The 24,110-nt window shown below is 38.3% G+C and overlaps 1 protein-coding gene across 4 annotated transcripts in view; it reads right to left on the bottom strand.

Annotated features, from left to right (window-relative positions):
- Window positions 1-4,570: 4,570 nt before the first annotated feature.
- The window catches only part of LOC129770358 (proton-associated sugar transporter A-like), a 28,003-nt gene continuing 8,463 nt past the window's right edge, over window positions 4,571-24,110 (bottom strand). The window contains exons 1-6 of one of the 4 annotated variants that reach the window (XM_055773139.1): window positions 15,209-15,606; window positions 6,689-6,968; window positions 6,368-6,630; window positions 6,024-6,305; window positions 5,046-5,968; window positions 4,571-4,978 (exon numbers count right to left, since the gene is read on the bottom strand). In XM_055773139.1, coding sequence (XP_055629114.1) covers window positions 4,745-4,978; window positions 5,046-5,968; window positions 6,024-6,305; window positions 6,368-6,630; window positions 6,689-6,813 — 1,827 coding nt within the window. In that variant the 5' untranslated portion in view covers window positions 6,814-6,968; window positions 15,209-15,606 and the 3' untranslated portion in view covers window positions 4,571-4,744. Of the gene's footprint in view, window positions 4,979-5,045; window positions 5,969-6,023; window positions 6,306-6,367; window positions 6,631-6,688; window positions 6,969-15,208; window positions 15,607-24,110 lie in introns of those variants that run through there. The other 3 variants (XM_055773138.1, XM_055773140.1, XM_055773137.1) reach the window with 3 other exon arrangements.

The raw sequence follows: 24,110 nt of genomic DNA, 5'->3' as shown, positions 1-24,110 counted from the left end.
TCGATATGGTCAAAGGTGTTTTTTTGCGTCAACGTGTGTGGCACCCATACATCGAGCTTCTTTGTGAATCCAAGCTTCTACAAATGGTTAATAACGTAAACGGTAAACGGCTAATTCAGCGATTTTGTCGCAATTTTCGACGACAGGCCTTCCGAAGCGTGGCGCATCTTCGACGTTTTCCTCTACACCAGAACGAAAACGTTGAAACCATCGTTGTGCGGTGGAAATGGAAAATGTATCGGGTCCATAAACTGCACAAATTTTATTGGCAGCTTGAGATGCATTTTTGCCTTTGTCATAGTAGTACTGTAAAATATGTCGGATTTTCTCTTTTTTTTTGCTCCATATTTGCGACACTATAACTCACGAACGACTTAACCAAACAAAACACTGTCAAGGACTATATTATAGCGCGCAAAAATACCTTTCCAACAAGCTATAGTATGACTCGATAAAATGAATACAACTAGAACTACGCGCTTACAACGACACCTCGCGGAAATACCGCAGGACTTTTTTGACAGCCTAATATTATGAGTTTTATGGAATGTTCTGTTGATAAACAAGATTAAATCAAAACAACATGAAGGAGCAACAGAACAACGAAGTAAAATGAGAAATTGTAATCAGGAAATTCGAAAATAATGTCGCAGACTTCGCTGTGTCATTTTAAAAAATTAGTATAGGCACAATTAATATACCGTCTTCTTTCCTTTCCGTATTACTTTTTAAGGCTAAGAAATGATTCAGAATTGAAAGAATTGATAAGAAAATATATACTTTCGTATTTATGCCACCACAGCACAATTTATATCGTAAATTTATTATTCTTAATTTATTATTTCAATTTATTTTCAAGTCAATGAGGGCGAAGTCCCCATTGAACGAGGATAAGGAACCGACGTGTTTCACCGATTGCCCGGTTAATTTGAAACATAGGAGACGATCCTTTAGGTATCCGTCGGATCCGTCGGGCGGCATGCGATTGCCTGGTGCATTACGTTTGCCCGGTTAATTTTAGTTTTGAGATATATCTTTCATATTTCAATGCAAACTTTTACGTGTCCGACTGAGATTGCGCCATCTCGGCGGATTGGGGCCACCTCATCTCCTTATCCAAGCTAGATGGAGACTTCATCCCCATTACATTTGCCTCTAGAATAAATTTCAATACGAATCAATAACCTTATAATAATAATTGCGCTACGGTGGCGTTGATACGTAAGTACAGAAAAAAAAGTATACAATTTTTTAATCTTAATTCTAAACGTGTGTTTTCGTGTTTGAATTGGATGTAACAATCGTAAACATCTTAATTCAATAATTATGAAAATCATTCCTACTTTGACATTGAACTTCTCTGTCGGATTGTGTCTGTTTTTTTATTATTAATATTATTAACAAAATTTTATTTTTTTAATATTTCTTTCTTGCTCATTCGGTATTATCTACCATTCGGGTAAACTTTCTTGAAACTGACCACTTTTTTCTACGTGTACGGCCTACGTGATCCAAATGGCTGAATAATGTTTATAATCGACTTTAAAAGTCCATATTTCATGCAAAATTAATAATTTTATTAGTAGAAAAGTGGAACTATATATACAGGGTGGGCCATTTAAAGTGGAAGGATTTGTTTTTGCAATAGCAAAGTAAAGAAGTGGAATTTTAAATTTTTTTTTGAAATTCATTTATTTTGGTCCAAGGAGATTTGTTCTAACTACTTTTTGATTATGATATCTCGTAAATGACCGCCTCTGGCCTTGACCGCAAAATGTGCCCTTTTTTCGGCATTTTCCATCACTTTGCCCAATGTTTCGGCCGATATGGCAGCAATTTCTTGTCGGATATTGTCTTTCAGCGCAGCCAGGGTCCTTGGTTTACCAGTGTATACCTTGGATTTTAAATATCCCCATAAAAAAAAAGTCAGGAGGCGTCAAATCAGGTGATCTCGGTGGCCAGTCATAATCGCCGTTTTTCGATATTAATCTTCCGGGGAACATTTCGCGCAATAATTTGGTCGTGGCAAGTCAGATGGGTTAAGTTGTTTAGCCATTTGAATTTTATACGGAAACATTTTCAAATCAACACGAATTATGCGTCGGAGAGTGGTTCGAGCGATGCCTAACTCTTGCGAACGATGGCGACCTGATGTCGATGGAGTCTCTGCAACACTGGCTCGAACGGCATCAATATTCTCGTCGAAACGTCTTGGTCGTTGTCGGGACAGATGACTGGCATTACCAACACTACCAGACGATATAAATTTGGCATATAATCGACGTATAGTGTTGTCTCCAGGCAATGTTTTAACTTTATTTTTATTTTTCCACGCACGTTTAGTTAACACAATTGAGAAGTTATTTTGAATGTACAGCTGAACAATTTCAGCGCGTTGTTTAGGTGTGTATTGTTCCATGGTTAAAATTGTACTGAAATGACGCTTCCAACGCGGTATGACATTTGTTAATCTGACATCTCTGTCAAAAGTTATGGGGTTGCCAGATGCTTCCACTTTAAATGGTCCGCCCTGTATATCCACGCGATATACGAGTTTTTGGTTACCAGTCAATGTATAAATATTATCATTTTAATAACACTTATCAGGATTAAATATGAATAAGCTCCTAATTAAATATAGCTGTAAATGTTAATTTCGGGTAAATATTGCATACGGGTAAATTTCGCCCTCGGGTATATGTCGGGTATCGAATTTGAAAGTTCATATTTTATACAAAATTAATAATTTTGCTAGTATAAAAGTGGAACTATATATCTATCCACGCGATATAGAGTAGTGTGGGGCAAAGGTGCGCACGGGGCAAAAGTGCGCATTGGCCTTTTTGAAGCAAACAAGCATAAAAATTCAACAGTGTATTCGTTTGATACATTATTACACCAGCAGCTCACACATATATACAAGATACATTTCATGAAAGTGGCAAAAAGTTATGAGGTAAAAAGAGTTTTGTAATGTTTTGATCTAATTTCTTCATTTCATTATGTCCGTTCCTCGCGATTTAACTCAAGAACGGAGCAACGGATTTAAACAGTCAGTATCAGGATTGATGCATCTCAGTCTGCATCAGGTTTAAATGTCAAAAAAGAAATTATATACCGTGAGTATGGAAATAGTAAATAGAAAGTGTCGTCCCTTTCTTCGAGAGGTCCAGATTACTGAACTTCACACACTCCCATTCACCGCACTCCAACTTCACTTTTGCCGGATCAAACACGGCTTCCGGTTCAGGTTACTGTTCTAGAAACCGCTAACACAAACGGGAACACTCCTCGATTCTTGGAACCGAATTCTCTGGAAACCACTAATTATTCGTACAAATTCCTATGGGAGGTGCTTGGAGTCGTTTTTCGAGAGAGAAAATACAATTAACCAATTGCAATGGAATTGGCTATATATAATCGTAAACAGTAATTTGTTTACGCGGAATTTTCGTCGCGTGAATACTGAACTGTCGCCACGAGCCACATAGAAACCCGAGCTTATTTTTTTATACTCGCGATACTGGAGTTCGTGTTGGAAATAAAGTTAAACCTGGTCAGCGACACTGGCTGACGAACAAGACTGTAATATGAGATAAATCGAAGAGATGGATGTACTCGCGGGCTCGAAATTGGCTGGCGCTTCAGAAAATATAAAAATGTAAGGAATGTAACTTCCAAGCACCATAACATAATGTTTGATGATCAGGGGCGCTTCACTTAAGTGCTCGAAATGATTTATATCAATATATTAATTGTGAGTGGGACTAATTTAACCTGGTCAGCTAGTTTGTTAATAAAAACGAATTCTGTTTCTAATGTTGAACATTTTCGGATATCTTATATTGTCAGTCTCCTCCCCCCAAAAACTTCCTCGTGGTATGTTCAACCATAACACCCACTCTTCTCCACCCATAAAAAACCATAGAACATCCCCCTCCTGCCTACTCCTGTAATGATGTTTCTGCCGCTTCTGATGATAAAGCATCTAGTTTTGGTATAAGTTATGTCAGAAGTTCAATTCAATAAGTGTGCACTTTTGCTCCCACTATGGGGCAAATGTGCGCATTTGTCTTTTTTGTATAAAAATAGGTATTTGTCCAATTACAAACACAACCCGAGAAATGCTTGTACTACGTTTCGAAGGTAATATATATAGTTACTATTTGGTAAGCAAACGGAGTTATTGCACGCAAACAATTAGGTGCGCACCTTTACCCCGCATTACTCTACATATACTTATATTGCATTCGGGTATTTGTCGCATTCGAGCGAATGTCGCATTCGGGTATATGTTCATTCGCGTATTGACTTGAAGATGGGTCAAGGTTGGATTCAGCATTCTTTGAAAAGAGTAGCAGTAAGTTTTATGTTTCAAGCGATTCTTTTATCAAGAAATCGGTAAAGCTCACACCTAATACTAGAGAATGTAGCGGTCTGGTGATATTAGTTTCTGTGTTCATGAGCGCCGTTATATTCATAGCATAGGTAATTTTGGATTTTGCAGTATATGTTATTTATCGAATCGAGTGAAAGTATATAAGCATCATAAATTTAAATATTTATAATATATCTGTATACAAAACTATTTTTATTTGAAGATTAAGTTGCATATCTCAGACTATGTATGTCGTCATAAATACATCATTACAACTAAAAAAATCTATGATCAATATGATTAATATTGGAATTCGTTATTCAATATTATTGAGCAACACTTATCTAACATCTCCTTCCGAAAACACTACAGATCCATATAGACAAGTTGCGTTGACATGATGGCAGCTAGAAAACTGCACAAACCAGCGCAATATATAACCGCTGTCGTTGAACCCACCGCCGTAATGACTGAACCGAGGCCTAGTGAAATAATAATCTGCGCAACGAAGATCATTCCTCCGACAACGGCAATATCGGTGGCGAGGCCTCGTTTACGCTCGGGGGGTGCCTCACCGTCAGACGCCTTGTTGGACTTGAACTGTCGTAGGAGAGAAAAACAATTAGGACCATCGGACTTCAATGTTAGTGGTATATGTGGCACGAACCTGCCCCTTGGCGTGATATTGGCCCAAAAGAAGGAACGGCATCGTAAACATCAGTGCGTAGACAATGCCACCCGTTGCGCTGAACACGAACACGGTTATCTTGTTTGGGAAAATGGCCATTATGATCATTCCCGTGGCATCTATAAGCAGTCCACCGCAGTAGACGATACGGGCTCTAAGAACCTTGATTAATTTCTCAATTGTGAACGAATAGAACGAACAGGCTAGCGAGTAAATTGCCAACCCAAAGCAACCCCATCGGACCCCCTGTAAGTACAGATCGTACTCCAGTGAACTCGAGTGCGCCGCCGGATCACCCTTGAACACTTCCTCACCCACGAAATCGGTGAAGTACAAACAGAAGCTCAAGTGGCCCATCCAGCAGAGTAGATTGGTTAGGCAGAGAACCGCAATCGATTTCGGCATCATGAAAATGCTCTTCAGGAAGTCCTTCAGGGTCATTGGACTGTCTTCCTCTTCCTCCGAATCGGAGTCCTCCGCTTCCATGTGAGCTGGGCCCTTCTCGATTTCCGTCAGTGCGTTGTTGATCATTTGCGGAGCAGGTTGCTGCTCCGTTGAGGTGATCGTTTGCAGCTGCAAAGCAAACGTTTTGCTAACGTCCTTTATGAAGAAAATTTTATCATTCATCTTGGTCCGTTCCTTCTTGATAGCGGACTCGGTCAGCGGCCGGAGCAGCTCATCTTTTTCTAGCAGTGGGAGCGGAATCTCACGGAAACTGGTTATCGTTACCACGAGGCATATCACAAAAATGATGGAGACCAATGTGAAAACAGTTTTGATGCTGCCGCCAAGCAGTTCACCGAACGCCGTGTTGTCCCAGTTGACGCCACCAAGTGCATAGCCCAAACTGCCGCCCACACCTGCCATGATGGAGAATGTGCTGCAGGCGCGACCGTGATCCTCTGCAAATGAATGGTTAGAATCGAGACTTCCATCGACACACGCATGTCTTCTTACCTGGTAAGCAAATATCCAGCAGATAGGCTCTGGCCGGTGTCTGACTTGTATCAGCACTGAAATCCAACAGCAGTGTTCCCAGTATAGTGAAAAAAATAGCCCACTTGTAGTGCATTTCGTGTTCGACAACAGTCGAGTCGACTTGGTAGAATTCATTGGGGGAAAAGGCCCCCAAATCGAAGTTCAAAACGTCATTCGTATTGTTGACCACTTCCGGTATGACTTCACCTAAATCGCCGAACCATGTTCCTACGTTCTCACCGTACGGAACGAGAATGCAGCCTGAGATTAAACGCTTCGAAGTCAGTATAGGAGCTCACGTGACATATCTATTTTCAACTCACCCATGACCATACTGGCGGACAGTCCCAGCAAAACCGGTCTTCGTCGACCAAATTTCGACTGGCAGCCGTCGCTAATGGTGCCCAGAATGGGTGCAAGAAAGAACCCAATCAACGGCGAGATTGCCCAGACAAGCGTCATCAGTTTGTGCTCCACTCCGATTCCCAGCAGAATCGGTGAGACGAAGGCCGTCTCGGCTGAGTACACAAACTCTATCCCCATGATGACGAACGAGATTCGTAGTAGATCCCAACGGGTTTTGTTCCTGGAAGAAGAAAGTTATTTCAAAAAACCATGCGTTAATTAATCTCGCTGAAACTCACCGAAACACATGCGAATAGTCCTGCTTGTAGCGCTTCGCGTTCAACTCCCGTACCCGGCGCATCTCCCGCACCAACGGGTCGTTCCGCATCCCGGAATGAAAATTTCCCACCGCTCCCGCCACCATTGTGTCTGAGTTCGAGTGTTCCCCGCCAACGCTGCCACCAAACCCGAAATTGTCGTCGTTTATTGCTACTGATGCTGCCGCAGAGCCACCTATTGCTGTTGGTTCCTGTTTGCGGTTAGGATACCTCCAGATTTCGCTACTCTCTAAGATGCCTACTGTAAGTGAATTGAGTTTACATTTTAGAGCTCGAATCATTTTGACGATATATTTTCAATCGGAGAAAGATAAGATACAAAAAAGATTTATGGCGCAATAGATTTAAATCAGCAAAAACGAGAAAATAGCTACAAGATAGAGGCGAGATGCGAATGAACAGAAGTCGACAATCGACAGATAAGATTAAATTCTGGTTTATTACCGAATGCGATGATGAAGCGGATGCATCGTCACATTATTTTTTTTTTGCATCGATAGGCAAATTTCTCTATGCATCGGTTAATGAGAGTTAAACTGAAAAATCTATAGTTTTGTGTACAGCTTTAGTCGCTCAGGGGATGGTTAATCACAAAGATATTTCCTATGGTTCATGAGTTGATGTTAGCTTTAGATGACGAGGTAATGTTTTAAATGTTTCGCATGTTGGATGTTAAGACTTATTAAAAAAATCGTATTTCTGCACTTTACACGTTTCTTCTGATTATGCAACATTTTTAAACGATTCTTGATATCAAACATATTTTGAAATCGATGAACGATGTTTATAAATTTATTGTTGAAATTTCCTTATTGTGAGTGCTGTAATTATACATTCAAACAAAAAATCTCTGTATTGAAAGGTCCTACAGGAACGTTTTAGGAATCAAATGAAAGCTGTTTATAAGGTTAATTGGGTTTGCTGTTGACTTAGTAAAAAATATGTATTGTTCCTTGTGGAACGCCAAAAAAACAGAAAGTAATCGATTTTATTTCTTTTCGATATTTTAGTTCACTAGATCTACACACACCAAGATAAAAATGTGTTCTTATATATTATAACGTTGAAACTTTAAAATGATGTACATCCCATCTTTATGTGTTGATTTTTCATGATGTTACAGCATTTCAAGAATCACTCAAAAATTTCGACTTAGCACTCTGCTTCTCAATTTTTTTTCGCCGAGTGTATATAATTCCCCCCTCTGAGAAATATACTATTTTCAGGCGAAACCTGTAAAAAGTTTTTCTTACGTTATAAGTAGTTTTTTTTTGTAGAAAGCTCGCCATTTTTTACACAATGTATTGAAAATTCTGGAAGATAATTTTTTTCGTATTTCAGATATAATTATTTCACTAAGTTTTCTGACGATTTTTCTTTATGTACTAATTTAAAACAAAAATGTAAATTTATAACCGTTGGACCGATTATCGATCTTTTGCGGGCAAACGAAAAGTATTTTAATGATCACCAGGAATCTGTTGAACTACATGCCAAGTGTATTTTTCAAGCGAAAAATTTAAAGAAAACCTTTTTTTTTTGTTTTTGCGGTGTTTAGATCAAAGTGGCCTTAAACTGTTAAAGCACCCACCACATCATCCCATGATTATTTTTATTCAATTATTTGATTCAAAGTAAAGTAAACTCATTGTAATCTTGTTAATTCAATCTTCTCATTGATTTCTCTAAAGTTTCATATAAGAAATATTGAGAATAAAAACAGTTTTACTGAAAGAAACGAAAAATATTATTTTTCGTATTGAAAATAAGAAACATGACGAATTTCATGCCAACTCGACTGGCCGTTGGCAGTACCATCTCAGATAGTAGTGAAACGTTGTGGGTGTAAAGACATGGGTCATTTAAGCAATTTTGTATTCTTGAAATATTCGAAACACAATTAGATTACTTTTTGGAAAAAAAAAATTTTTGTTCTTAAATTTTTACAAAAATTTATAGCTTAAAAACGATGATACCTACCAAATTCATGTCAAAGGGTGAAATGTAGAAAATTGTTTAAATTTTTACGAAAAAATATCAAACATTTTTTGGAATAAAATTTCGCTGACAAAAAAGTTATTTTAAAAATCAAAATTAATTTTTCTCAAAAACGTTTTTTTTTAAATTCCCAAAAATATATGTATGAATACCCCTCAAAATTTCCAACAAGTCGTCCATATATCGGAAGATGGGCACTTTTACAGGGAAAAAGTTTTTCTAACAACTTTTTCATATTTTCTTTGAAAAAAATGCAACTAATCTTAATTTTGTTTAAAGTCACGATAGCGATATAGTGTATTCGATAAAGTTTTAGATCTTATTAAAATGTAAACTTTTGTCGAAGACGTCAACTTTCTATCTGTTAAAGTTTTTGGAATATAAGTCACTCCTGAAAAAAATATGTTTTGCTCGTAACATTTATGTGTGTAAATTCTCACGTTTGACATGTTCTTGACATGTTTCCAAATAGAGAAAAGTTAGCAGAGCATGTAAATTGCGATAATTTATACATAAAAAGGTTACGAATTAAACATTAATAGTATTTTTTCAAAGAAAAAAATTAAAAAGTTGTTGTTCGAAAAACTTTTTCCATGTAAATGTTCCCATCGTCCGATGTATGGAAAACTTGTTGTAAATTCTAAGGACTATTTTTATATATTTTTTTCAGAATTTTGAAAGCAAAAAAAAATTTCGAGAAAAATTAATTTTAATTTTCAAAATATATTTTTTTTCAATAAAATTTTTTTTCCAAAAAATTGTTTTATAATTTTTAATGAAAACCATTTGATATTCATGTTTCTACATTTCATTCTCTGACCATTTTTTTGTAGGTGTTACAGTTTTTAAACTAAGATTTTTCGAAGAAAAGTTGAAAAAACTCAAAATTTATAAAAAAACCTACAAAAAAATATCAGACCTTTAGAACTTTAGTCAAAGAATGGAATGTAGGAAATTATTTTGTTTTTCATTAAAAATTATCAAAAAATTTTTTGGAAAAAAATTTCATTGAAAAAAATATTTTGAAAATTAAAATTAATTTTTCTTGAAATTTTATGCCTTCAAAATTCTGAAAGAAATAAATATGAATAGCCCTTAAAATCTCCAACAAGTTTTCCATACATCGGACGATGGGAACATTTACATGGAAAAAGTTTTTCGAACAACTTTTTCATATTTTTCTTTGAAAAAATGCTATTAATTTTCAATTGGTAACATTTTTAAAAATATTAAAAAAAAATATTTTGAAAATTGAAATTTATTTTTCTCAAAAACATGTTTTTTAAAATTCTAATTAAATATATATGAATAGCCCATACAATTTCCAATAAGTCACCCATACATCGGAAGATGGGTACTTCATCTTCATCGTCCCGTCTTTTCACCAATTTGTACCGTGTTTTGAGTATAAAGAAACCATACTTGCAATATTGTCCATTTGTACCTCGATTCATTTGAAAAATCATGCCACAAACTATGGTTGCTATAGTTGAAATAAGTTAGTGACCTTCAAACATTTTTTGGTCTTCTTGTCGTGTAACTGCGATTCTTCTTCTTCTTCTTCAATGGCACTAACGTTCCTAGAGGAACTTCGCCGTCTCAACGTAGTATTACTTGCGTCATTTTTATTTGTACTTAGTTGAGATTTCTATGCCAAATAACACGCCTTGAATGCATTCTGAGTGGCAAGCTCTAGAATACGCGTGATCACAGTGCAAGTCGGAGGAAATTTCTTTGACGAAAAATTCCCCCGACCAGAACGGGAATCGAACCCGAACACCCGGCATGTTAGTTAAGACGCTAACAACTCGGCCAAGGGAGCACAAACTGCTATGCGAAACCGAAATAGAGCTGTTCCCAGCTGTTAACGCAAACAGGATTTGTTCTTGTTTTCGTCGATAACTTTAGACATGTAATTTTCGAATTTGTTGGACAGTTTTCAATAATATTTTCCAGGAGAATATCATCGAAGAAATGGCTTGGGTGGACAGCCTTTTTCGACACAGAAGTGTAAAGTTTGTGAAAAAAACATTTTATTGATTAAAAAAAGAGTGCTCCGTCAGATCGTTGTGCACAAATATTTTCAGGAATGGAAAACAAATTTCTAGAATATAAGGAATTCGTGAAGCTTACAGACTTACATACTATACATAGTATTTATCTGGCGGTACCGCCTCAGTTCAACAGATTTCTGTACGATGATCAATATTGAGGTCACGATTCGATGTTTAAACCATAAACGGTTTGAAAGTCGCATTCCTTGTTATGTTTGTCAATTTTATTCTGGAACGTGACAAATTTTATGATAAATTTTGCAAAAATCATAATGTTCTCCGCAAAGTGTCTTCAGCATTTGAATATTCCTTCATAGTAGGGAACAAAGCAGGTACCGTAAATCAGGGGCAAATTGATCACGATTTTCAGAAAAACGTGAATATTTCCGATTTTGTTGTTGTTGAATTTATAGTCAATCATTTTAAAAACCAGTACTGATGGTAAGGTCACAATACATTATGAACAATTTTGGTGAAAATTTTCCTCAAACGTTTGATTGGAAAATTATGAGCGGAAACTTTCAAAACATATCATCGGCATGAAATTTATTCATCTATTTTTTATGATTTTCTATCACATTGTTTGTGATATACACAAAAACGGAAAGAAATCCATTTATTTTTTCACCTACGGTCATTGAAATGATAATTCAAGAGTTTAAGGATACGAAAAACTCGAGAGACCATCCGGGTTTTCTTTTTTTAGTAAAATTGATTGTTCTCATTTGTTTCAATAGTAATTACTGCTATTTCATACCTATTTCAACTCGTAAAGTATCGAGAAAAAAAATATTTTGATGTGTTGAAAATATGTTTCTTTTTAAAAATGGAAACGAAAAAGCTATTCAGAAAAATAATATTTTTTTAAAATATGCGATTCGTCGAGAACCATTGACGAAAATGAACATCAGATAATCGTCAATAATCATGTCATAAAAAAAAGTTTTAAACTTGATTACCTAAACCCTCTAAATATTCATGTTTGTTCTCAGTAGTACGTTTGATCCCAGTGATCTACACTCGACAAAAAAATTTGAGGAACAGAGTGCGAGGTCGGAAATTTTAAGTGATTTTTGACATAGAGGATAGGATTTTGTACTTCTGGTACGATTTGCGATTAAATGCTCCTCTGATTTACACCAAACTTTGAAAAATCGGCCAGAAAAAACGACTGAACGTATCAATATAAAACATTCACAAATGTTTAGAAAATATACATACAAATTTGCCTGGAAACATTAGAACTTACTGCGTTATTTGCAGAATTACAGTGGATTGTGTAAAGCACTTCAAAAATCCTGTTTTTGGCACATTTTCGAAATGAATGCAAAAAATTTAAATACATTTTTTTTTCGTCAAAGTAATAAATTATCCTTATGCAGAATTTGTCGGAGTTTTCAAAACTTCGATTTGCGGTGCGATGGTTGTTTATTGAATAATTCATCATCAATTTTTTATTCAAACTGAAATATCTCTGTATGGGGAGGTCCTACATGAACATTCTAGGAACCAAATGAAAGCTGGTTGATGAGGTAAATTGCATTTGCTGCTTGGTTAGCAATAAATAAATAGCGGAAAAAAAGCTAATTTTCATTCAAATGGTCACCGTTTTGGCAATTTTTCGAATTTACAAAAACTGCTACGTAACAATTTAGATAATTCATTTTTGCATGCTGAAAACAAATTCCAGCCAGACAATTCCACTAGATTTTGAGAAAAACGTACCACCATATGTCCGAACACCCAACACTTTAATTCCAATATAGGACGGACTCGATTATATACAGACTCGATTATATGTGATTCGATTATATACAATTTTGGACTCGGTTATATACAGTCTAGAAAATAATATTTTTTTTACTTCTAATATGACTTATTTCAAGAAAAAATGCAACATTTCAACGTTAAGGTAAACTTTGAGTGGCTATTACATGTTCAGTGGGGTAAAAATCGTGATGTTTGAAGACTTTGCTTGAATTTTCACAGGAATTGTTTATATCGATATTGCAGCCGAACTAAGATGTATAGAAGTAGGGTGTCAAATAACAACTTGTAGAGCGGTTAGTCTTCAATTTATTTGATGGAAACAATCAAGATTAATATAAATGCACTGTACTGATCTAATATTTGCAACTTTCCCTAGAAAGTTATTTCAAATATCTTTAATTTTCTGCAAAAAACCCAAAACCGGTCAGGCGGATTAAAAATGACAAAATTTTGAAAAAAGTGTATTTGTAAAAGTCTCAGCTTTCCGAAAATAATGTTGTAGAATCATTTAAAAAACTATTTTTCAAAACTTCACCTAAAATTAGGCGATTTAAGGCATAACCCAATGTTTTTAATTTCCTGGTAATCCTCAATCCCAATTTTTCTATGAATATTGATAACAAAAAACAAATGTTGGGCGGGACGAAGTGTGCAGGGTCAGCTAGTAAACCATAAAAACAAAAAAAAAATATCAATTTTTTCGACGTAGAGCACACCTTTGATGCACTGTTTGCAGCTTTCCCTAGAATGTTCTTTCAAATATCCTTAATTTTCTGCAAAAAAACCGAAACGAGTAAGGCGGATTAAAAATGACAAAATTTGAAAAAAGTGTATTCGTAAAATTCTTAGCTTCTCGAAAATAATGTAGCAGAATCATTGAAAATAAAACTATTTTTCAAATCTTCACCTAAAATTAGGCGATTTGAGGCATAACTCAATATATTTAATTTCCTGGTAATCCTCAATCCCAATTTTTCTCTGAATATTGTAGCTCAGCTTATTGTTGTATAGAATAGCAAACGATGTTTACTAGAAAAATAATACATTGAAAAAATATATGTGGGCAAAATGGACTTTTGCAGATATTATGGGATAGATTCAGGCGTTGTTTTTTGCCGAAATTTGTTTGAATCATTATAGAAATAGTAGGAAATAGTTCGTGCACATTAACTAAGCAGGATTATTTCTCCACAGTCGTTCAAAAAATAGCAAAGTACAGGGTTTTCCATTTCGGGCCTCCGAAAGTATACAGCCCTGCGCTGACAACCGTTTGACATAGCTGTCAACCAAAGCGTCATATCGTTAGTTGAATGTCTGCCATTTTACAATATGGATCGTTTTAGCATCGCACAACTTGTTAATTTTGTTAAATTATACTATAAAAATGATGAAAACCCGGCAAATGTTTTTCGAGTTTTCCGTAGGGGATATTGTGAAACCTGTGCATCATCGTAATGTGCGTTCGGCCGAAAATATTGCTGCTGTTACTGCTGTAGTGTGGAGGATGACCCGAATGTTTCGATTCCACGGCGTGCTCAGCAATTGGGCTTGTAAAACACATCATTGTGGCGAATTTTACTATGGACTTGCACCTACATCCATATAAAGTCCAACTGGTACAAAAATTAGAGCGTGGTTTTTCGCATCAAATTTTCTTCAGCGATGAGGCACATTTCGAGCTCGGTGGCTATGTGAACACCCAAAATTTCCATATATGGGGCTCGGAAAATCCACACGTGATTGTTGAGAGGCCATTGCATCCGCCAAAAGTCACTGTTTGGTGCGCATTATGGTCTGGTGGAGTCATCGGGCCGTATTTCTTTGAAAATGAGGACGGCGAGACGGTAACTGTGAATGGTGAGCGCTATGGTCGCATGTTAGCCGATTTTTTTTGCCACAAATTGAAGATATGGATACGGATGACATGTGGTTTCAGCAGAACGGCACCACGTGCCACACAACACGACCGAACATGGCCATAATGCGAACGAAATTTGAGGGACGCCTAATTTCGCGTTTTGGTGATGCCAATTGGCCGTCCAGACCATGCGATTTGAACCCGCTAGACTTTGTTTTGTGGGTTTATGCGAAAGGCCGTGTCTATGCCAACTCTCCGCAAACTCTTGATCATTTGAAAGACAACATTCGTGAAGTTATGACCGAGATACCGCCCCATATGTGTCGAAAAGTCATCGAAAATTACCTGTTCTGGATCAAGGTGTGCAAGGAAGCCCTAGGTGGACATTTGAATGATGTTGTATTTCACACATAATGGCATAAACCAAACTTTTATTTGAAATAAAAGTTTCATCGAAATTCGAATTCTAAGTGTGCTTTATTTTAATTTACATTTGGAATTTAAAGTTGGAAAACCCTGTATGATTCCATGAGCCTCCATGATTCCATGAGTTAAACCCTTACGCCAAATTCAACTTTAACTTTGATTGCTGGCTTATATAATGTTTACTTGATATAGTGTAGAATAACCAGACATTCGCGATAACCCGATTTCAACGAACCCTCAAATCACAACAAAAAACAAAAAAAAAATGGCAACGATTCTCCCCGTTCCAGTCTAGCAGCGGCACTTCAAAATCAGCTGATTTTTGTGTATACTGGTTTAGTCTGTCCAATAATCGCGTTGAACTTGTTTCCTGACCTATGTTGTTGTCTGGCTTGCAATATTGAATGAACTGCGGCGTTTTTGCGTGTACTTTTCTCTCCCGGCATCGAGTGTTTTTATTTTGATGATAATAAATTGAATGTTTCACACCTATTTCCGGTTATCGAACTATTTTGATTACAAATAATTTCACGGTCACAGACTGTTCACACATCCTTACGATTGTGGCACTTTTAGGCGAATGGCACCTCACTGAGTGCGAAGGAGTTTACACTTGTTCCCATATCGTATGGATGAAGTAATGCACTTTTGGGCCGCCATAATGATATTTTTTCCCAGAATAAGCTGCTAATACTAGGTGAATCGTTTAAATGTCAACTTTTTACAGAACCCGCGCCCGGTGTCGGTTCAATCCAATGTGTCCAATCAATGGGGAAGCTCGATTAATACTAACATGCGAACATAAAGGGTTCAATTAGATGACTTCCCTTGGCGGATACTGTTTCAAGTGGTCACGGGATGGGCCCCCAGCGATGACCAATTGTTGTATAATCTCTTGAAGATTTTTTGCTGTGCGCACTCCTATGCAGACCTTCTATTTGAGTGCTCTCATGGCGATTGAAAGGCACATATTAGAATCAGATGGGGGATAGTGAGGTTTGAAATTCCGAGAGCAAGACGCGTGAAACCGTAGTATTTATTTATTTTTTTTGAAGAGATACTATATAATCGGATCTTCTAACAAATGTTTATAAACAACAAGCTTATGAAGAGGAAGCAATTGTCTTTTTTTAGATGGCCAATTGTATTCACGGAAGAAGCAGCTTCTCGATAGTTGGCTTATATTGATAAGTAAACACTACACAAGTTGCATCCCTGCACGGACTCGATTACATTAATCGCAGGCAGCCCGATGAGCGTCCCATTAACCCTCCTATACTCGCGCACCGGTCTCACAGACCGAAAAATCAATAATTGGGTGAAAATATCAACACTATGGCTTTAAGATTCTCTGTAGCTTCCTCATTCGTTAATTCGTCATTGTTTAGTGTATCGCAAATTTTGGTACAAATGACATATGTCACTTTTTTACTATAAACGGTCGGTGAGACCAACGCGAGAACTAAGCTGCACCTGTTCTTTCATTTGTAAAAAAAAATCTTTGTTTTTTGAGCCATACAATTATTGAGCCATTTTTTCAGATTTACATAAAAGTTTAACACGTTCATCGCCCCGATACCCACTTTCTTCGTTCAAAATGAACAGGGTACTAATTGTAACTATAAGATATGTGGAAAAATCATAAAACCATACCTATAATCATCTAATGTTTATAGTAGGGGAAGGGAGGGTAAGCCCGCCACTGAGGATAAGACCGGCACCCCCTGAGTTTTACTAGAAAACTCTGATTAACTACGTTTTTGAATACTCTACATGTTAGTATTTATTATTTAAGACGTTTTCAATCACATCGAACCCACCGTGATCCGTCAATTGTCAAAATATAAATCAGAACAAACGCGAGTGCCGATGATATGTAGCCGGATGTAATTTTCCGTCAGTGAAGTTTAAACTTTTATTGTTGAACGCAGTTTCAAATTCTTTTCCGTTGCTCTACAGTTTGTCCCCTGGATTGTTAGCAATCACTGGGATTCGAGTTGAGGTAAGTTAAAGCAATAAGTTAATAGAAATAGTCTTCTTGAAAAATGTGTGCTGTCGGGGTAAGTCCGTCACCCTTTGAGTGGGGGATCCCGGCATGGTTTGCGTTTAGTTGAAGGTTTCTAAGACATATTTTCCATCAATTTCAGAGGTAAACGAATCGAGGAAGTTGGTCCCAGGAGAACCTCACCCTTGCAAAAGAGGCTATTGCTAGTGGAGTTTCTGTCAAACGTGGTTCCACGACTTTTGGAATACCCAGGTCTACATTACATGATCACGTTTTTCAGAAGGTGATAAGCTTGAAACTAGGACCAAGAGAGACCGTGTTTACGGTGGAGCAGGGAGCGGAGATCATGCAGCACCTACTTGACCTAGAAAACCGATTTTATGGCATCACGATATTGACGTACGGAAGCTAGCTTTCGAGCTTGCTGAAAGAAATGGAAATGGATTCATGAGACATGCAACACGGATTTCGATATGACGTGCATCTTTTGTTCTTAAGTTGTTTTTTATGAATTGAACTACTGATGTAAATTTAATGTTGGATTTAAGCTGTTCGATAAAATTAAATGAACTTCATCATTGAACGAAAATAATGGCTATATGGTCTTAACGAAAATAATAAACTAATTACAACTAATTACAAACTAAACATAATTTAATGAGTTTTATTGCCATCATAATCACAAAAACCTGAAAAAAATTACCTACAGTCATGAACTCAATCTTCTCTGTGATTTCAAGTCGAATCCTAGTGTGATTGAAAGCGTCGTATGACGGATATTGATTCAAGTAAGAAGAAAAACTGACCACCGGCTGACCAATGTGGTCCTAGATTCCATTAAACTTGTAATTGAATTGTGATGTGGTTTGGTGATTTCTTCTCCATATTCCATGTTCATCGGAACTTGTTCCGATCATATCTCCGAAATCGGTTGAACGATTCGAACCATACTCGACAGCGACATTTAGAATTAGAATACCTTCTATGTGCCGACTGTCACATTCAAACGGGTTCATCTGTTGCCAAGTATATATATTGAGAAATTGAGATGACGGTCTTACCCCATAGGGTACCGGTGTTACCCCCATGGGGTGCCGGTTTCACCCGCACTGGTTGATGAGCTTCATTTTTATGGCAGTTTTTTAAATTGACTATTACTTGAGAAAATTATCGTTTAAATGTACTGATATTCCTTATATCTCATGGCAAATAAACTAGACAATGATTCTGTGGAGGAAACATATCAATATGTGCCCGCAGATCTCACAAAACAATACTTTTCCTTAGGGTGTCGGGCATACCCCCCATTCCTCTACACTTTTAATAAATTTGTAGTATGGATGGTTTGTACTGCAGTTTCTTGCAAAACCCATATTGTATGATATTGACATATGCTATTGTTGCTAATTCATCTTCAAGTTGAAAAAAAAAATATTGCTAGATCATGAAAAAATTGTTTACAAATTAAGTTTAGTAATTTATCCGCAAGTTGGACCCCACAAAAAACTCAGAAACGTCGCGTTGGGCGATGAACGTGTTAAGCGCTGTTCAGCGAGTGCGTATCCATCGATGGAAAAATCTCAAATGGCAATCGGAAAGAGCCAAATCTGATGAATAAGATTGCAATTTAGTACCTCTACCATTTTCCGGGCCGGATTGCGATCGTTTTTAAAGCAGTGCGCGGTTTAATTCGATCAATTTTTTTCGGTAACGTAACAGTTTCACCGGTTTTCAAAAGGTCGTATAAGATTACACATGATCCAAGAAAACAAAGAACATTGTTTTCTTCTCTACGCGATCTGGTCATGCGGTCAATATTGCTGGTCGGCCTGGGTCAACATATAATCTTTTGCGATTGGAGTTCTTCGAATATATTGTTTATCATGATACTGAAACAACTTTCTTTTGTACCTGGCGACCATAATTTCGCAAATGCGTCCACGGATTTTTTGTCGTCTGTCAGTTGAATCATATGAAGCATGTGGCTTTCTAACATCTAAACATGTTTGAATGATCAACATTCAATTTTTCTGCGAGTTATTGTTGAGCTTTTCATCGTTTGCGTTTAATAATGTTTGAAATTCGGCGTCTTTCAACACTTTTGATGGTTTCCCAAATTTCTCGTTTTTCACATCATAGCATTCTAATTTTCACCATTAGTTTTCAACCGAAGAACACTCCGTAGGCGTAGTACCTTTTTTACATCTTTTCTCTTCAAACCCGAAAACAATGCTCGAATTCGCGACAAACAGTGAAAGTTACAGTGTAAAATATGGAATCATTCATTATAACGCATCGCAGTCATTCGCTATCCAACTCTTGACGAGTAAAGTTCAGTGTCGTTATTGTGCGTTGCCACTTTTACTATTGTGCGATTGGTATAGTGTACGAGTGAAGGTCATTGCTGTCCGCTTTCGAATTGACCTTTTGTGAAGTGGAACAAAGGAAGCAGCGCTCTTGCAGCTTGCAGCCCTTGGCGGCTGTTGAACATTGGCATAACGGGATCGCCATCGTGTGGCTGTCGTTAACGGGAATTATCATCACGTGACCGTGTGAGCTATTCTTGCGCTATTGTGTTGATCCATAGCGCGTAGCCTCTGTCTCTCCCTGGTTAGGGCAGTAGAGCGCAGTATCGGAACAACTTTTATATTAAGGTACACATATTTAATATTAATATTATTGTTCAACTCATATGTTCATTGCTTAATATTATCATCATAATTTTTTGTTTGTTTGTTTTGTTATATTTTTTTTTTGAGATTATTGTTAAAATCAATAATAGATTAGAAATAAGACAAAAAATTTTGTAAAATGGAGAATAGTGGAGGATCTCCAGAGATGGAGATCTCCGATAATGAAACCCATTCAAGATCTGGGAAAAAACATAAACGAGTCCCTCAAAAAGAAGATAATTCTTCTGGGGACGAATCTGCTCATCCTTCCAAGCCCCCCTCTAAGAAAATAACAAGCCTCCCTTCTGAACCCACTGTTACTTCCACTCCCCCTCTCCCATCATCGATTTCGCTTCCCCCTTCTGATGTTTCCGATCCAACCCAATCCTCGTCCTCGTCCTCGTCCTCGTCCTCGTCCTCTCCCTCTGTTGTCTCCGCTCCACGTGTCAGAGTTTATCCAGAAGATGCACCTGGAACTGGCCCGTGGGTTGTTTTCCTCCGGCCAAAACCAAAAGGAAAAAGCCTTAACGTGATTCAGATCATGAAAGATCTGGCCAGATACACTTCTGTATCTGAAATTCGCAGGGTTAGACCGAACAAATTGCGGGTTGTCGTGAATGAACGGAAACACGCAAACGAGATTGTGGCTGACCAACACTTCACTCTCGAATATAGAACATTTATACCCTCCCATAACGTAGAAATTGAGGGGGTGATAACTGAAACGGGTCTGACGAGCGAACAAATAAAAAAAGAAGGAAAAGGCAAGTTCAAGAAGCTTCCCTCACTGGAAGTAAAGATCTTGGACTGTCGCCAACTCGGGAAACTCTCCCATGATGGGGACCAAACTAAATTTACGTCGTCAGACTCGTTTCGAGTCACCTTTGCTGGTGCCGCCCTCCCTGACTACGTTATGGTGGACAAATTGAGACTACCTGTGCGACTCTTCGTGCCAAAGCCCATGACTTGCAACAAATGCAAGTCAGTTGGTCACACTTCAGATTATTGTGCCAACAAGGAGCGCTGTGCCACTTGCGGAGAGCAACATGAGGGGAAATCCTGCAGTGCGACTGAGCATAAGTGTCCATATTGCGGGGGATCCCCACACGCGCTCTCAGCTTGTGAAACTTACAAGAGTCGCTGGGAGAAACAGAAGCGCTCTTTAAAGGAACGCTCGAAGCGCACTTTTGCGGAAATTTTAAAGGGCGCTTCTCCACTGGCCCAACAACAACAACAACAACCAATCTCAACACACAATAGCTTTTCCACGTTGCCAGTTGATGAAATGGAAGCGGACACAGCTAGCGGGGGCACACCGTTTATTTTCAAAGGGAATCCCAGGCGCAAAAATGTGACCACTCCCAAAGTTCAAGAACAAGTCCCCCCGGTGAAACCCCCAGTTAGCTTGCCTAAAAAATCGAGTGCAGCGGACAAGCAAAATCAGGTTCCTCCTGGCTTCCGTGGGAATAGTTCACCTTCGAACGACCCAGCACTCGAGGGGACATCAAAAACCCCAACTGTCCCTGTTTTTCCGTCCAGCTCAACTTCCCAATCGGGATTTATAAAGTTGTCTGACCTTTTGGATCAAATCTTCAAGTGTTTTAATGTTTCCGACTCCATCAGAACCATTGTCATCTCAATGCTTCCAGTATTAAAGACAATTTTGCAACAATTGATGCAAACATGGCCCCACCTTGCACCCATACATTCAAATTTTTAATTCATAAGTTCAATTGTGAAGTTTTTGCTCTGTCCGAAACTTGGCTTTCTTCGCGAGATGATCTCTCTTTCCATGATTTCAATATTATACGCTTGGACCGTGATGACAGATACGGAGGGGTACTATTGGGGATCAATAAGTGCCACTCATTTTTTCGAATTGACCTTCCACCTATTGGAGGGATCGAAGCTGTTGCTTGTCATGCAAACATCAGAGGCAAAGACCTTTGTATTGTCAGCTTGTATTGGCCTCCGAGAGCTGCGGTTAGCCGCAAACAACTTGATGACATGTGCTCACTCCTTCCTGAGCCACGATTGATCTTGGGAGACTTCAACTCTCATGGAACTGCCTGGGGGGAACAGTACGACGACAATCGTTCATCGTTGATATATGACCTTTGTAACAGCTTCAATATGACCGTTTTGAATACTGGGGAAACAACACGTGTTCCTAAACCTCCTGCTAAACCAAGTGCTCTTGACCTCTCGCTTTGCTCGAATTCACTATCGTTAGATTGCAAGTGGAATGTAATCCAGGACCCCAACGGTAGTGATCACTTGCCAATAAAAATTTCCATCACCATTGGTTCGAATTCTTCTGAATCTATAAACATGGCATATGACCTCACAAGACACATTGACTGGAAAAAATATACGGACGCGATTGCTCTAGCCATCAATTCCAGAGATGGTTTACCTCCATTGGAGGAGTATAACTTCCTTTCTCGTTTGATCTATGACAGCGCGGTTCGCGCTCAAACGAAACCCATCCCAGGTTCCACTATTCGTCGAAGGCCTCCCAATCTATGGTGGGATAGCATATGTTCCAAGCTTTATGTAGAAAAATCGAATGCATTTAAAGCTTTTCGGAAACGTGGAACCCCTGAAAATTTTCAGACGTATTTGGACCTTGAAAATCAATTTAAAAACTTGATCAAAGGGAAAAAACGTGCTTATTGGCGAAATTTCGTGGGAGGTTTGTCACGAGAAACGTCAATGAAAAAAATATGGAAAGTGGCTCGAAACATGAGAAATCGCTCTTCAACGAATGAAAGCGAAGAATATTCACATCGATGGATTTTTAATTTTGCACGGAAGGTTTGTCCTGATTCCGCTCCTGTGCAAAAAATTGTTCGAGATATACCACAAGATAGGTGCGATCTTGATTCCGAGTTTTCGATGGTAGAATTCTCTCTAGCTCTCCTTTCATGTAACAATTCTGCTCCGGGATCGGATAGAATTAAGTTCAACTTGCTGAAAAATCTCCCTGATGTGGCGAAACATCGCTTGTTGAACTTATTCAATCGGTTTCTGGAGCATAATATTGTTCCAGATGATTGGAGACAAGTACGAGTTATAGCTATTCAAAAACCCGGAAAACCCGCGTCCGACTTCAATTCGTACCGCCCAATAGCAATGCTGTCTTGTATACGGAAATTGTTGGAGAAAATGGTCTTGTTTCGCCTTGATCGATGGGTTGAAACGAATGGCCTACTCTCAGATACACAATATGGGTTCCGCAGGGGCAAGGGGACGAATGATTGTCTTGCGTTGCTTTCTTCAGAAATTCAAATGGCTTACGCCGAAAAAAAACAAATGGCTTCAGTATTCTTGGACATAAAGGGGGCCTTTGATTCTGTTTCAATAGAGGTTTTGTCAGACAAATTACACTCTCGGGGTCTGCCGCCTCTGTTGAATAATATGTTATATAACTTGCTTTGTGAGAAACATTTGAACTTTTCTCACGGAGATTCGGCAGTAAGTCGGGTCTCTTACATGGGCCTCCCCCAGGGCTCATGTCCCCCTTTTGTACAACTTCTATGTAAGCGACATCGACAATTGCCTTACACAAAATTGCAGCCTAAGACAACTTGCAGATGATGGAGTGGTGTCTGTCGTAGGATCAAACGATGCCGACCTGCAAGGACCCTTACAAGATACTTTGAACAATTTTTCAACCTGGGCCATTGGGCTAGGGATCGAATTCTCCACGGAGAAAACAGAGATGGTGGTTTTTTCTAGGAAGCATAGACCAGCAAAACCAAAGCTTCAACTTTTGGGTAAACCGATCACTCATGCTATGTCATTCAAGTATCTTGGGGTCTGGTTCGACTCCAAATGTACTTGGGGGGCCCATATTAGGTATCTGAGTAAAAAATGCCAACAAAGAATAAACTTTCTCCGTACAATTACCGGCACCTGGTGGGGAGCCCATCCCGAAGATCTTATAATGTTGTATCGAACAACTATTCTCTCAGTGATGGAGTATGGCAGTTTCTGTTTTCAATCAGCTGCCAAAACACACCTCATTAAACTCGAGCGAATTCAGTATCTTTGTCTCCGTATTGCGTTGGGATGTATGCCCTCAACGCATACCATGAGCTTCGAGGTTTTGGCAGGCGTACTCCCACTAAAAGATCGCTTCAATTTATTATCTCTTCGGTTCCTCATCCGGTGTAAGGTTATGAATCCATTATGTATTATGTATCAATTGTGATAATATATACTTTACTGATGGGTCCTCTATGAATGAGTCCACAGGATTTGGAGTGTTCAACGTATTTTTTAGCACCTCACACAGTCTTCAGAATCCTTGCTCGGTATATATTGCTGAATTGGCAGCGATATACTGGGCGCTGGACAGCGTCGCCTCACGACCTGTTGAACACTATTACATTGTAACGGATAGTCTTAGCTCTGTCGAAGCTATCCGTTCAGTGAGGCCGGAAAAGCACTCGCCGTACTTCCTTGAGAGAATACGAGAAATTTTGAGTGCTTTATCCAGACGCTGTTATGTCATTACCTTTGTCTGGGTCCCTTCACATTGCTCAATTCCGGGTAATGAGAGGGCTGACTCATTGGCAAAGGTAGGTGCAATTGA

Source organism: Toxorhynchites rutilus, chromosome 2, assembly GCF_029784135.1.
Source record: "Toxorhynchites rutilus septentrionalis strain SRP chromosome 2, ASM2978413v1, whole genome shotgun sequence".
Taxonomy (NCBI): domain Eukaryota; kingdom Metazoa; phylum Arthropoda; class Insecta; order Diptera; family Culicidae; genus Toxorhynchites; species Toxorhynchites rutilus.
The sequence above is the reverse complement of the archived record's forward strand: the minus strand, read 5'-3'. Positions and strand labels throughout refer to the sequence as shown.